This window comes from Oncorhynchus kisutch, linkage group LG3, assembly GCF_002021735.2.
Source record: "Oncorhynchus kisutch isolate 150728-3 linkage group LG3, Okis_V2, whole genome shotgun sequence".
In the NCBI taxonomy this organism is placed as follows: Eukaryota; Metazoa; Chordata; class Actinopteri; order Salmoniformes; family Salmonidae; genus Oncorhynchus; species Oncorhynchus kisutch.
In genome coordinates this window covers 32,343,418-32,358,505 of record NC_034176.2, presented here as the reverse complement: position 1 = coordinate 32,358,505, position 15,088 = coordinate 32,343,418, and the positions used below count along the sequence as shown (strand labels likewise).

The 15,088-nt window shown below is 47.9% G+C and overlaps 1 protein-coding gene across 1 annotated transcript in view; it reads left to right on the top strand.

Annotated features, from left to right (window-relative positions):
• The first annotated feature begins 11,334 nt into the window (after positions 1 to 11,334).
• The window catches only part of LOC109880893 (dnaJ homolog subfamily B member 5-like), an 8,865-nt gene continuing 5,111 nt past the window's right edge, over positions 11,335 to 15,088 (top strand). Inside the window, 4 exon segments of the mRNA XM_031804470.1 lie at positions 11,335 to 11,848; positions 13,098 to 13,366; positions 13,990 to 14,569; positions 14,571 to 14,639. Of these exon segments, the coding sequence (XP_031660330.1) occupies positions 13,140 to 13,366; positions 13,990 to 14,569; positions 14,571 to 14,639 (876 nt within the window). The 5' untranslated portion in view covers positions 11,335 to 11,848; positions 13,098 to 13,139.

Genomic DNA, 15,088 nt, shown 5'->3' with positions numbered 1-15,088 from the left:
GATGTGGTGTACTCCTCAATGTCATCGGAAGAATCCCAGAACATATTCCAGTCTGTGCTAGCAAAACAGTCCTGTAGCTTAGCATCTGCGTCATCTGACCACTTCTTTATTGACTGAGTCACTGGTGCTTCCTGCTTTAATTTTTGCTTGTAAGAAGGAGTTAGGAAGATAGAATTATGGTCAGATCTGCCAAATGGAGGGCGAGGAGAGCTTTGTACGCATCTCTGTGTGTGGAGTAAAGGTGGTTTAGAGTTTTTTTCCCTCTGGTTGCACATTTTACATGCTGGTAGAAATGAGGTAAAACGAAATTAAGTTTCCCTCCATTAAAATCTCCGGCCATTAGGAACGCCGCATCTGGATGAGCTTTTTCCTGTTTGATTATGGCCTTATACCTCTCATTGAGTGCGGTCTTAGTACCAGCATCGGTTTGTGGTGGTAAATAGACAGCTACGAAAAATATAGATGAAAACTCTCTTGGTAAATTGTGTGGTCTGCAGTTTATCATGAGATACTCTACCTCAGGCAAGCAAAATCACAAGACTTCCTTAACATTAGATTTATTAGTTATTATTAGTTAATATGTCCATATTGTTAAGTCCACATTGTTAATGTAAACAGTAAAAAGTAATGTAAACAGTAAAAAGTACGGGACCCAGAATCGACCCCTGCGGAACACCTTATGAATATCCAGGAAACCTGGTTCAACACCATCAGTAGATACACACTGTGTTCTATCTGTCAAGTCATTTTTTTAACCAGTGAGGAAAGCCTCTAAATTAGCAGTGAGTGATCAACAGTATCAAAAGCATTTGACAGGTCAATGAAGAGAAATGAACACAATGTTGCTCTTATCCATACAGTTTAACTTCTATAACTAGGGATGCAGCAGAGATAGTGCTATGACCTGGACTAAATCCTGACTGATGTACATTTAGAATACATTTCAAAGATAAGCAAGATGTTAGCTGAGAATTAATCAAGGATTGTAATATTTTAGATCGGCAAGAAAGTTTAGAAATAGGGCGATAATTATTTAAGTCACAAGGGTCTCCACCTTTATGAAGGGGCAGTACGTGGGCCACCTTCCAAACTTTAGAGATAGTAGCAGATATAATCATCAGGTTAATAATATTGGTTAATGATTCAGCAATAAGGGGGGCAGAGAGCTGCAGAAAAAAATTGTTCGATTCCTGGTTCGATTCCAGGCTGTATCACAACCGGCCGTGATTGGGAGTCCCATAGGGCGGTGCACAATTGGCCCAGTGTTGTCCTGGTTTGGTCAGTATAGGCCATCATTGTAAATAAGAATGTGTTCTTAACTGACTTGCCTAGTTAAATAAAGGTTATATTTAAAAAATAAAATAAAAAGTTTATTAAACCACAGTTTCTCTTAAATAAAAAGCCTACCGAGATAAAATAATGATTCAAAGCATCACTTATCCCATTCTTCTCAGTTATGATTTCAGAGGGGTTGGGTTAAATGCGGAAGACACATTTCAGTTGAATGCATTCAGTTGTACAACTGACTTAGGTATCCCCCTTTCCCTTAGGCAAGGAAGAAGAGGAATTTGTACGCTTCAGCGCATTTACTGTTTTCCAACATTTAGAAGGATCATCAGCAGAGTTAGAGATGAAAAAAATACCTTTTTTTTTTGCTCTCTTTATCCAGATAGTACACCTGTTTTTTAATTGTCTGAAAGATTGCCAGTCCACTACAGAGTCAGTTGTCCTTGCTTTGGCCCAGGCTTGATTTCTCATTTGAGTGAGGTCAGATGAAAACCAAGGGTTAGATCTATCTTTGACTCTGAATTGTTTAAAAGGGGTGTGTTTTATCTGCCAGAGGAATAAACATGTATGATGCATTTTCTAGAGCCAACTCAGGTTCAGGAACACTGGAGATGGTGGCAATATCAGAGTAGAACATGTCATGTAAACCTTTGAGGAGATCTTAATTAAATGAGGATTAGTATTTTTTGTATTTTTGTTGTTTCATATCTCTAATACATACTGTTCTATGGGACAATGATCACTGAGATCATATGCAAATACTCCACGAGCCAAATATTTATGGGGATTAATAGTCAGAATTAAATCAATTAATGAGTTAACAGGATTTTAAAAAATGTAGCCATGTGGGTTTTGAGATCAATTGAGTCACGTTCAAATGCATATACTCTTAAATTGATCTGAGGTCAAATCCTCTAAAATGACCAACTCCGAGGACAGAAAAAGTGTTAAACACTCAGATATAGCACAAATAGCATCCGCCATGACAGCAAGGGGGCGGGAAATCCCAGCAACAAATACATATGTATTCTGGTTTATGGACACATCTACAGTACAAGGAGCTCAAATTTCTTGGTAACAGAAATATTTAAAGATTGGGACTCTATGAAATGTAATTTTACATACAGTGTATGGCCACTCCTCTCCCTTTCTGTAATATGTCACATCTAAATACATTAATAATTTTGTCTTTGTCAGCGACAGAACCATTTAACCATGTTTCAGAGAGCCAGAATGTCAGGACATGAGTCCTGTCCCCAAATGGCAATTGTGTCCATTTTTTTATTCATGTTTCGCGCATTAGATGCATTAGCCCAAGCACCCTGAGAGATTTAAAGTCAGAGGGGTATTCAGCTCATAAGAGCTAACAGGCATAGGGTCATCTGCACTTATTTGTTGAGTGAGCTGAGACTTTGCCAAGATCCCTGGCCAACCACGTGAGAGCAGAGCAGACTGAGCATTTGACAGACCTCTCTCAAGTCGCTCGTTGCAGGGGCTGGGGCAGGAACTGGGAGTGCAGTGTTGGCAGAGCTCAGTCCACCCGGCCGGAGTGGCTGCCAATGCTCTATTCTAGCTCCTGTTGCAGGGTTGGGGCTGACATGGGGGGCAGGAGTGTCCCAGGCCTGCCCTGGGGATGGGAGTAGGGAGGGTAACCAAAACTAGCCTGGGAGGGAGGGTGTGGGGGGAATTGAGGAATGTGGTGTGGAGGGCAGTGTGGCTGGCGAAGCTCCAAACTCTCAGCAAACAAGGGCTGATGATGTGAATGATACATGGTGTGGACTGCATCATGTGGTGCAATAACCTCAACAGTGTTTTGCCAGACCCTAGGGTAGAAGTCTGTGCTGTGTAGAGCTGGGCTGAGGTGGGCCTTGTCTGGTAGAGCTGTGCTGAGGCGGGCCTGGTCTGGTAGAGCTGTGCTGAGGTGGGCCTGGTCTGGTAGAGCTGTGCTGAGGCGGGCCTGGTCTGGTAACATGGTAGAGCTGTGCTGAGGCGGGCCTGGTCTGGTGGAGCAGTGCTGAGGCGGGCCTGGTCTGGTAGAGCTGTGCTGAGGCGGGCCTGGTCTGGTAGAGCTGTGCTGAGGTGGGCCTGGTCTGGTAGAGCTGTGCTGAGGCGGGCCTGGTCTGGTAGAGCTGTGCTGAGGCGGGCCTGGTCTGGTAGAGCTGTGCTGAGGCGGGCCTGGTCTGGTAGAGCTGTGCTGAGGCGGGCCTGGTCTGGTATAGCTGTGCTGAGGCGGGCCTGGTCTGGTAGAGCTGTGCTGAGGCGGGCCTGGTCTGGTAGAGCTGTGCTGAGGCGGGCCTGGTCTGGTAACATGGGAAGGAGGTTGTAGGGAGAATTGAAGAGGGTGGTGTGGAGGGCAGTGTGGCTGGCGAAGCTCCAAACTCTCAGCAAACAAGGGCTGATGATGTGAATGATACATGGTGTGGACTGCATCATGTGGTGCAATAACCTCAACAGTGTTTTGCCAGACCCTAGGGTAGAAGTCTGTGCTGTGTAGAGCTGGGCTGAGGTGGGCCTTGTCTGGTAGAGCTGTGCTGAGGCGGGCCTGGTCTGGTAGAGCTGTGCTGAGGTGGGCCTGGTCTGGTAGAGCTGTGCTGAGGCGGGCCTGGTCTGGTAACATGGTAGAGCTGTGCTGAGGCGGGCCTGGTCTGGTGGAGCAGTGCTGAGGCGGGCCTGGTCTGGTAGAGCTGTGCTGAGGCGGGCCTGGTCTGGTAGAGCTGTGCTGAGGTGGGCCTGGTCTGGTAGAGCTGTGCTGAGGCGGGCCTGGTCTGGTAGAGCTGTGCTGAGGCGGGCCTGGTCTGGTAGAGCTGTGCTGAGGCGGGCCTGGTCTGGTAGAGCTGTGCTGAGGCGGGCCTGGTCTGGTATAGCTGTGCTGAGGCGGGCCTGGTCTGGTAGAGCTGTGCTGAGGCGGGCCTGGTCTGGTAGAGCTGTGCTGAGGCGGGCCTGGTCTGGTAACATGGGAAGGAGGTTGTAGGGAGAATTGAAGAGGGTGGTGTGGAGGGCAGTGTGGCCGGCGATGCTCCAGACTCTGCGTCTTTGACTGCGTATGACTTGGTCATAGCTCAGTGTGTCTGCATGCAGTTCCTGGGAGAGAAGTGGTAGATGGTGGTGTGGGGGGAAGTGTTGCTGGCTGTTCTCCAGTCTCTGTGAGGCACCACTGGATGCATGTCTAATGGAGCATCTGATTTGTCTCAGGGAGTTTGTGGCTGTTCTGTTGCTCCTGTGGGGTGAGGTGGACTGGCCACCCAGAGCAACATCCTTTAAGGTCCTGGAGAAGATGGGGACTGCCTCTTTGTACAGGTGTACATTGTCATAAAGACAGTCCAAGCTGAGGGTGGGATGGTGGGCCAGGTGTACGTTAGGCCATAGCACACAGTCCCCCGAGAGAGGCTGGCATTTACCTTCAATGGTGGCAAGGTGGAAATCACAGGAGGCTGCTGAGGGGAGGAGGGCTCATAATAATGGCCAGGAAGAAATGGAATGGCATTAAACCATGTGTTTGTATTTGATACCATTCCACCCATTCCGCCCAGCCATTACCATAAGCCCATCCTCCCCAATTAAAGTGCCACCAACCTCCTATGGTAGAAATCTCTCCTCTGGAGCAAGGTAGATATTACAATATTCGCGATGGGGAAGATGGTGGAGGACCTGTCAATCACTCCTCTTAGTGATGTGGCCACTCTCTCCTGTTGTGCACACAGGTCATTGGTCCCTGTGTGAATGATGGGGAGACAAGCTGGGCCACAGTCAAGAGATCCATACCTCTCTCTGTTGTGGGGCACCATCATTTTGCCACCTTTTTATTTATTTGGGAAAAGTTTAATATAAACTTTCCATTGGAGTCCATCGTTAATATAATGTCTGGTTTCTCATCAGATTTGTGGAGTATGTCAGGAGTGATGGGAGTAATTACAGGCCGTGAGATGGGGATGGAGGGTGTCAGCTGGGTTTGTGCATTGATTGGTTGGGTTGGTTGGTTGGTTCTGATTCAGCTGTTGGCTTGGTCCTGGGTTTTTGTGGGACTCTTTGTAGAGTGGATGGTGGTGGCTGGTGGTGGCCTGCCTTAGCTCATGTAGCTCCTTCTGCAGGTCGTACATGTGGCTGGTGTTGACTGTGCTGGACAGTTCCTCTCTAAGTCTACACACTTCCATCCTGAGAACCCGGTTGTCCTCCTCAACATTTTTCATTGCACACTGCAGCTCCTGGATCTCGTCCCTATGCTGACGGACCAGGCTGATCTCATCCCTATGATGACGCACCAGGCTGATCTCATCCCTATATTGATGCACCAGGCTGATCTCATCCCTATACTGACGCACCAGGCTGATCTCGTCCCTATGCTGGCGCACCAGGCTGATCTCATCCCTATGCTGACGCACCAGGCTGATCTCATCCCTATATTGACGCACCAGACTGATCTCGTCCCTATGCTGACGCACCAGGCTGATCTCGTCCCTATGCTGACGCACCAGGCTGATCTCGTCCCTATGTTGACGCACCAGGCTGATCTCGTCCCTATGCTGACGCACCAGGCTGATCTCGTCCCTATGCTGACGCACCAGGCTGATCTCATCCCTATGCTGACGCACCAGGCTGATCTCGTCCCTATGCTGACGCACCAGGCTGATCTCGTCCCTATGCTGACGCACCAGGCTGATCCTGTCCCTATGCTGACGCACCAGGCTGATCTCATCCCTATGCTAACGCACCAGGCTGATCCTGTCCCTATGCTGACGCACCAGGCTGATCTCATCCCTATGCTAACGCACCAGGCTGATCTCATCCCTATGCTAACGCACCAGGCTGATCTCATCCCTATGCTGACGCACCAGGCTGATCTCCTCCCTATGCTGACGCACCAGGCTGATCTCGTCCCTATGCTGACGCACCAGGCTGATCTCCTCCCTATGCTGACGCACCAGGCTGATCTCCTCCCTATGCTGACGCACCAGGCTGATCTCATCCCTATACTGACGCACCAGGCTGATCTCCTCCCTATACTGACGCACCAGGCTGATCTCATCCCTATGCTGACGCACCAGGCTGATCTCCTCCCTATGCTGACGCACCAGGCTGATCTCCTCCCTATACTGACGCACCAGGCTGATCTCCTCCCTATGCTGACGCACCAGGCTGATCTCCTCCCTATGCTGACGCACCAGGCTGATCTCCTCCCTATGCTGACGCACCAGGCTGATCTCCTCCCTATGCTGACGCACCAGGCTGATCTCCTCCCTATGCTGACGCACCAGGCTGATCTCCTCCCTATGCTGACGCACCAGGCTGATCTCATCCCTATACTGACGCACCAGGCTGATCTCGTCCCTATGCTGACGCACCAGACTGATCTCGTCCCTATGCTGACGCACCAGGCTGATCTCGTCCCTATGCTGACGCACCAGGCTGATCTCGTCCCTATGTTGACGCACCAGGCTGATCTCGTCCCTATGCTGACGCACCAGGCTGATCTCGTCCCTATGCTGACGCACCAGGCTGATCTCATCCCTATGCTGACGCACCAGGCTGATCTCGTCCCTATGCTGACGCACCAGGCTGATCTCGTCCCTATGCTGACGCACCAGGCTGATCCTGTCCCTATGCTGACGCACCAGGCTGATCTCATCCCTATGCTAACGCACCAGGCTGATCCTGTCCCTATGCTGACGCACCAGGCTGATCTCATCCCTATGCTAACGCACCAGGCTGATCTCATCCCTATGCTAACGCACCAGGCTGATCTCATCCCTATGCTGACGCACCAGGCTGATCTCCTCCCTATGCTGACGCACCAGGCTGATCTCGTCCCTATGCTGACGCACCAGGCTGATCTCCTCCCTATGCTGACGCACCAGGCTGATCTCCTCCCTATGCTGACGCACCAGGCTGATCTCCTCCCTATGCTGACGCACCAGGCTGATCTCGTCCCTATGCTGACGCACCAGGCTGATCTCCTCCCTATGCTGACGCACCAGGCTGATCTCCTCCCTATGCTGATGCACCAGGCTGGTCTCCTCCTCTATAATATTCTGTGGTACTGCAGGTGTCCCGTGTGAGAGAGGCTTACTCAGGGCTGTGTCTGCTGCAGGCGAGGGAGGGACACTGGGGACTACATATTGGGGCACAGAGGGAGTGGAGGCTGTTGTAGGTAGTGACAATGGAGAGGTTTTAAGTTCAGCAACAAGAGGTTTTATTGGTCGAAGTTGTGGACAAATTGATTGAGACTGGCCTCCGAACCTTGAACCATCACAGTGGCGTTATTATAAAAATGCATGTTAGATTTGGGGGTGGAATCAATGTACAGTTGCCTCATTGTTCTGTTTCCTGACATTTTAAGTTCATTATTGTTCTTGTGGAGAGCTGTGTGCCAAGCATTAGGATCATCTGATTTTAGAATTAAGTCTGCCCGCAGAGTCTCTGGGGATTCTCTTAGCAATTAATTTTTTCCTGACTCACTTGTAAACATTTTCAAGATATGTGATGGCAAGGTCTCTGAAACAATGCTTAGAGAATGCATTCCTTTTCATCTCCATTGTGACCTCATTAAACAATTCACTCTACTCTAGAATGATGTGCTTGTGCTTCTTGATGAAAGCACTTATTTCAATAATGCACCTATAGATACATTCACTTTTTAAACAATGCACTTTTATGAAGAATACAAGTAAAAATATGAAATGTGTTTTTCAACGAAACAACACATTGCACATAAATGAAGATACTCTCTCAATGTTCAGAATGTTCCCACCTCCTTTCCAAGTGCTACTTTGATTGTTTGTTTTTTCGTCTGAAAGCTTGTTTCGCTATCAAGGCCTGAACTATCTTTCAGAAATTCCTCAGAAATCCTTCCTCTTTCTCCCTTTATTGGTTTTGTGTTTGTTTATCTATGTCCTAATTCTTGTTGTTGTCCATGTTGGGTTTATAGTTCCCCTATCCTGTGTTGTCTGATGATTCAGCACCGCAGATGAGTCTTGATGAGTCAGCACCGGAAGACCAAGTCGATCAATCTCTCAAAATCTCCAAACTATTTCCATGAAAGAAAAGTATCTTCCAAGTCCTCTAAATGGCCAGAACACAGAAATGCACCAAGATAATTCAACTGTAAACATATAATACACATTTTTTACAAACATGTGCAATTTAAGGAGGAGCTCTTCTTAAATGCTGTTGCTCATGGAATTGGTTGCTAGTAGATCTACGTGTGAGACTTTGTGACAGGTTCTGTTACCCGTTCTGCTGGGACACACGCTCACCACCTCTCACACACGCAGGACAAGGCTGAGACAGAGACCAGGCTGAGACAGACAGCGGACCAGAATGAGATAGACAAAGGACCAGGATGAGAGAGGACCAGGCTGAGACAGACAGAGGACTAGGCTGAGACAGACAGAGAGCACTCAGAGGGCTCCGCTGTTGGCAGCTCCTTCTGTTGTCATGGAAACGAACATTGGGTCAGCAGTCAGTACATGTAGTGTCTAGAGCCTTCCTGTGTACAATCACAGAAATATTACACTCACAGAAATATTACACTCACAGAAATGTTACCCTGTGTATTAATCCCTTTATAGGATTAATCATGTTTATTCAATTAAATCAATGCAAATTACCCTATTGCACTCGCACTCACTTTTTTATTTTGTATTTTTTAATTAAAATTTTTACCGCTTTTTCTCCCCAATTTCGTGGTATCCAATTGTTTTAGTAGCTACTACCTTGTCTCATCGCTACAAATCCCGTACGGGCTCGGGATAGACGAAGGTTGAAGGCATGCGTCCTCCGATACACAACCCAACCAAGCCTCACTGCTTCTTAACACAGCGCGCATCCAACCCGGAAGCCAGCCGCACCAATGTGTCGGAGGAAGCACCATGCACCTGGCAACCTTGGTTAGCGTGCACTGCGCCCGGCACGCCACAGGAGTCGCTGGTGCGCGATGAGACAAGGATATCCCCAGCTTGCCACAGGGGATGGCTCAGGAAATGTCAACAGAAAAAAAACTGTACTGTATGGTATGTGCCCTTACACCTGACACCAGTGTACAGTGCCTTCAGAAACTATTCAGACCCTTTGACTTTTTCCACATTTTGTTACGTTACAGCCTTATTCTAAAATGTACTACATATTTTTTTATACACAATACTCCATAATGACAAAGTGAAAACAGGTTTTTAGAAATGTTTGCACATTTAAAACAGAAATACCTTATTTATTTACCTTAAATATTCAGACCCTTTGCTATGAGACTCAAAATTGAGGTCAGGTTCCTCCTGTTTCCATTGATCATCCTTGAGATGTTGCTACAACTTGATTGGAGTCCACCTGTGGTAAATTCAATTGATTTGACATGAGAAACAAGATTCTCTTTGGCCTGAATGCCAAGCATCACATCTGGAGGAAATCTGGCACTATCTCTTGGTGGTGGCAGCATCTTGCTGTGGGGATGTTTTTCAGCGGCAGGGACTGGGAGACTTGTGAAGATCGAGGGAAAAATTAACAGAGCAAAGTACAGCGAGATCCTGGATGAAAACCTGCTCCAGAGCACTCAGGACCTCAGACTGGGGGCGAAGGTTCACCTTCCAACAGGACAACGACCCTAAGCACAAAGCCAAGACAATGCAGGAGTGGCTTCGGGACAACCCAGCCAGAGCCCGGACTTGAACCCGATCGAAAATCTCTTAGAGACCTGAAAAAAAGCTATGCAGCAACGCTCCCCATCCAACTTGACAGAGCTTGAGAGGATCTGCAGAGAAAAATGGGAGAAACTCCCTAAATACAGGTGTGCCAAGCTTGTAGCTTCATACCCAAGAAGACTCGAGGCTTTAATCGCTGCCAAAGGTGCTTCAACAAAGTACTGAGTGAAGGGTCTGTATACTTATGTAAATGTGATATTTCAGTTTTTTATTTTTAATAAATTAGCAAACATTTCTAAAAACCTGTTTTTGCTTTGTGATTATGGGGTATTGTGTGTAGATTGACGAGAGAAAAAAACAACAATTCAATCCATTTTAGAATGAGGCTGTAACGTAACAAAATGTGGAAAAAGTCAAGGGGTCTGAATACTTTCCGAAGGCACTGTACATGCTGCGTGCATGTGCACGGTTTATCAGACAGACTCCTCCCACGAGAGCTGCTCTTCTCCACTAAGTCACTCGTTTCTTTCACACCTCCTCACTACTGAAGAGAAAGGGATGACTCAAGCTATAGCCAGACTAAACCTGGGCCAACTTTCTCGCTCTCTTCCTCTACTTTCTCTCTGTCTCTGTCTCTCTGTCTCTCTGTCTCTCTCTGTCTCTCTCTGTCTCTCTCTCGCTCTCTACAATTCCCCCTTAGCCTCTATCTATCCCCTTCCCTCTCTGTCTACATTGAGTGACATGCCTGCATCTCTACCTCTTCAATCCTCCCCCACACCCTAATGGTTCTGCGCTCTCTTATGTCTCTTGGAGGTACATTTACTGCTTACAGGCTTCTGAACAGTGCCTTTTCTTGGAAATTGCATAATGTAGGAATGAAAACTATAATCAACTCCTTTTTTAATTGTGCTGTACTGAGCAGGCAGTTAATGTCAGTTAACGTCCTTAACAGTAAAAATGTCACAGAAAAGATTCTTACAGCATAACTCTCTGATGACATAACACATCCTCTTGAAAGAGGGGAAAGGAAGAGGAGAAGAGGTAGACATGTGGACAGATAGAAATACAGTACGTATAGAGCAGAATATTGGGAAGGAGACACAGGCTGCGTCTCAGCAGTCTAAAATGGCCTCTCCTCTTTATTTGTACTGAACTGACAACATTGGATGAATGGAAGTGATGTAAGATTTATGTAAGATTTGTCAATTAAGGAAAGGACACAAGGAGAGGCAGCCACTTAAGACTATTGAAATGTACCCCTGGTCTCTGTGCTGAGTGAGAGAGACTGACTCATTCCTCAGGCTTCTCTGTCTGTCTGCCTGCCTGCGTGCGCGTGTGCGGGAAGGTTCTAGTCCCTGACTGCCAGTGATCACATGTACCAACTCTGTTTATATCACAGCTCAGCCTGGAGTACCATCCACGGGCATACACACAAACACACACCGCCTCAGCCTGGAGTACCATCCACGGGCATTGGGTAAATCTGCCTAGGGCTCTGCTATCACACTCTCTCTCTCACACAGACAGACAGTCAGACAGACAGTCAGACAGACTCCTAATATGTCTCTGTTTTCTTTTAGAGTAGAATCCCAGCTCTCTCAGAGTGAAGCAGAGCCATGATGTAGACTAATCCTAAACTTCAGACTATTTATCTCCTCCCAGGAATGGAAGTCAAGTAAACCAACATCTCACTTAGTGGATCAATGATTAAATGGAATGGATAAATTTACTCGGGTGAAGTTAATTTGATAAACGCTTCAATCAGCGCAACAAATGATCTAGACAGTCAGGCTGTATTTTCCCATCCGCTCGGAGTGAATTGGAACAAAGCGCGCTGCGCTTTGAACTGGCAGAGTTCGACCCGCAAATCAGCTGTCGTGCGGAGGAGCGGCGAGGGACAGTTGGTGAAGTCCAGAGACAGTCACTAGCATACGGTAAGACGCTACGAAAACACACCGGCTACGGACTAATTTACTAGACTAACTCGAAGTAGATATGGCCTAGGCTATTTCAGCTTATGGCCAGGACAGGAATTGGGTTGTTGCTGTCGGCCTACGCTGTATTTCTCCTCAGACGTTTAACATCGTAAGTGGAAATAAGTGTTGAAGGTCTATTTAATTTAACCAGAACCACACCGCATAACTATGTGATTTTGAGTCACTGATTGAATGGCATGGGTTTTGGTTTTATTCGCCTAATTGACGTCAGAGCGTTGTTCTGTCACCAACTATTTCGGAACCGGTGAGCAGTTGAACTCTGACGTCACACAATAAAGACCCGAGAGGGATACCAGGGCGGGAGAGAAGAGAGGGACGGGGATATGTTCATCTGATCTGCCGATTTTTCTACTGAAAATTATAACGGGTAGGAAACGTTTAATTTCATCCTTCTATTCTTATGTGTTCTCTCCGCACCGCTCACTGTCAGTTTCCACCGCTATCATTGAAGCCTGTGGAATAGCTGGTGTTGCACCACTCCGGTTTCTGCATTGGTCAATCGATAGGTTCGATTCTCACACTGAGAGGCGTTGTTGTCTCTTGACATATTTGCCGGTAATAGTCTACAATTAGCCTACCTGGCGGAACAACGACAGCGAAATTCGGTGCAGCGCAGATCGGCTCTATAATGGATGACAGGTGCTGTTTCTTTGTCTCATTTTCTACCGTAGAGATTCACAGTGATGAAGATATTTACAGGAAAACCTAAATAACAACCATACATAGGCCATATAAATAGCCTACCATCTGTTGTAGTTTATCCAGCTATAAAATAGCTCGCAGGGCAGACTGTAGCCTACAATGACAGACGCATAGTGTCATATTTAGGCTAACAGGACTGCGGTTTTATAAGACTACTGATAGCATGTGTGTGTGTGTGTGTGTGTGTGTGTGTGTAGCAGATAGTGAGGTGCCAGATGGTAGGGAGTTCCTCACATTCACTAACTTTGAGCTTTTACTACACTGCCATGGCAACACCTTACTGCATTACCATAGCAAGTTCCACACATCATCTGTGATGGAGTAAAGACTTCAAGATTCATTAGAATACTCACATGTGTGTTTAGAATACTCGTGTTTGTGTGTGCGTGTGTGTGCCTCACCAGAGAGCCAGGCTGTGTGGATCCGTTTTTTCAGGCCCAGAAGTATGCCTAACCCAGTAACCTTTCTCTCCCTCTACCTCCAGAGTGCCAGGGTGTGTGTTGGGGGTCACAGAAAGGTCGTTGTCATGGGGAAGGACTACTATAAGACGCTGGGTATCCCTAAGGGTTCTAACGAGGAGGAGATCAAGAAGGCATATCGCCGCATGGCACTGAGGTTCCACCCAGACAAGAACACAGACGCAAATGCAGAGGACAAGTTCAAAGAGATCGCTGAGGCCTACGAAGTTCTGAGTGACCCCAAGAAGAGGGTCATCTATGACCAGCTAGGAGAGGAGGGTAAGAGAAAGAGAGGGTGCTCAGCATTCTGAGAGTGTTGTCGGTGTGATTATATAATTGTCATGAAGTAATTTATCGTTGTGTGTGTGTGTGTGTGTGTGTGTGTGTGTGTGAGAGAGAGAGAGAGAGAGAACACTGAGCAGACTCCTTTCTTTATTTAGCTACCCCCCCTACCTCACCCTTCCACCTCCACCCTCTGACAGTCTGACTGTGTGTTCTCTTCTGTCTGACCAGGTCTTTCCACAGTGTGTTTGCGTCTCTCAGATAGGCCTGAATCCATGCGGAGGCAGAGATAAGAATAGCAGTGAGGTGGTGTGTATGTGTGTGTGTGTTTAGCTGTGGGTAGTCTTCTCTGTTTCTGTAGCAGCAAGGCTCTTGCTAGACCCCCCCCCCCCCCCCCCCCCCCCCCACCCCCACCGGATCCTGTGGGAACTCTCTCACCCACATGAGTTCGCTCTGACTGCTACTCATGCCTCCAGGGCCTCCGCTCCTCAAACTCCCTCCTACCTGCTGTAAACAAATCTCTAAAATGATTTAACTCTCTCCTTTCTCTACGGAAGGGGAATTAGGCTACAGGTATGTGTGTGAGTGTGTGTACTCACAGCCTTCTCTCTCTCTCCCTCTCGGTCAGGTCTGAAGGCGGGGGGGCAGTAGTGGTCAGTCTGGGGTTCCTGGTGGGTCGTACCACTACACCTTCCATGGGGACCCCCATGCCACCTTCGCCTCCTTTTTCGGCGGGTCCAACCCCTTCGATATGTTCTTCGGACCGCACCGCAACCACCACAACCGCTCCAACGGCGTCCACTCCAAGGTCCCCAACGACCATGACATGGAAACAGACTTGGATGAGGAAGACCCCTTCGCCTCTTTCACACACTTCGGCTTCCCCGGGGGGGTCAACGGCTTCCCTGGCCATGGCGGGGGCAGGAGGAGGGGGGTGCAGTCAGAGCGTTTGGGGGGGTCCAGGAGGCAGCAGGACCCCCCGGTCGTCCACGAGCTGAAGGTGTCTCTGGAGGAGATCTTCCATGGTTGCACCAAGCGGATGAAGATCACCAGGAGGAGGCTGAACCCTGATGGCAGGAGCAGCTGTACGGAGGACAAGATCCTGAACATCGTGATAAAGAGGGGATGGAAGGAGGGCACCAAGATCACCTTCCCTAAGGAGGGGGACGAGACCCCAGAGAACATTCCTGCAGACATCGCCTTTGTGCTCAGAGACAAAGGACAACGCCCACTTTAGGAGAGACGGCTCCAATATCATCTACACAGGCAATATCAGTCTGAAGGAGGTATGAGCTGTCTGTCTGTCGCTCTGGCGGTCTGTCTGTCGCTCTGTCTTTCTCACACAGCCTTTGTCTCCACAAATACATTATTACAAATCTAGCAGCCTGTGACAAAGTGCTCTTTTACTTTCTTTCTCTCTCCTTCTATCCACAAATACCCTACAGAACACTCACATAGAACTGGAGGCCTGTGGTACTAACCTGTTCAGACAATATTTGAAATGTTCTACTCTACAGGAGACTCAAACTCTATCTGCCTCTAGGTTTTCACAAGGGTGTGTGTGTTAATATTATTTTAGTAAGTGGAGATGTTCTAATGAAGAGCATCAAAAGTCACATCTCTCTCTCTCTCTCTCTCTCTCTCTCTCTCCTTCTCTCTCTCTCTCGCTTCCTATCTCTCTCAGTCTCCTCTCTCTTTTTCCTACTCTCCTCTCTCTCTCTCTCTCTCCTCTCTC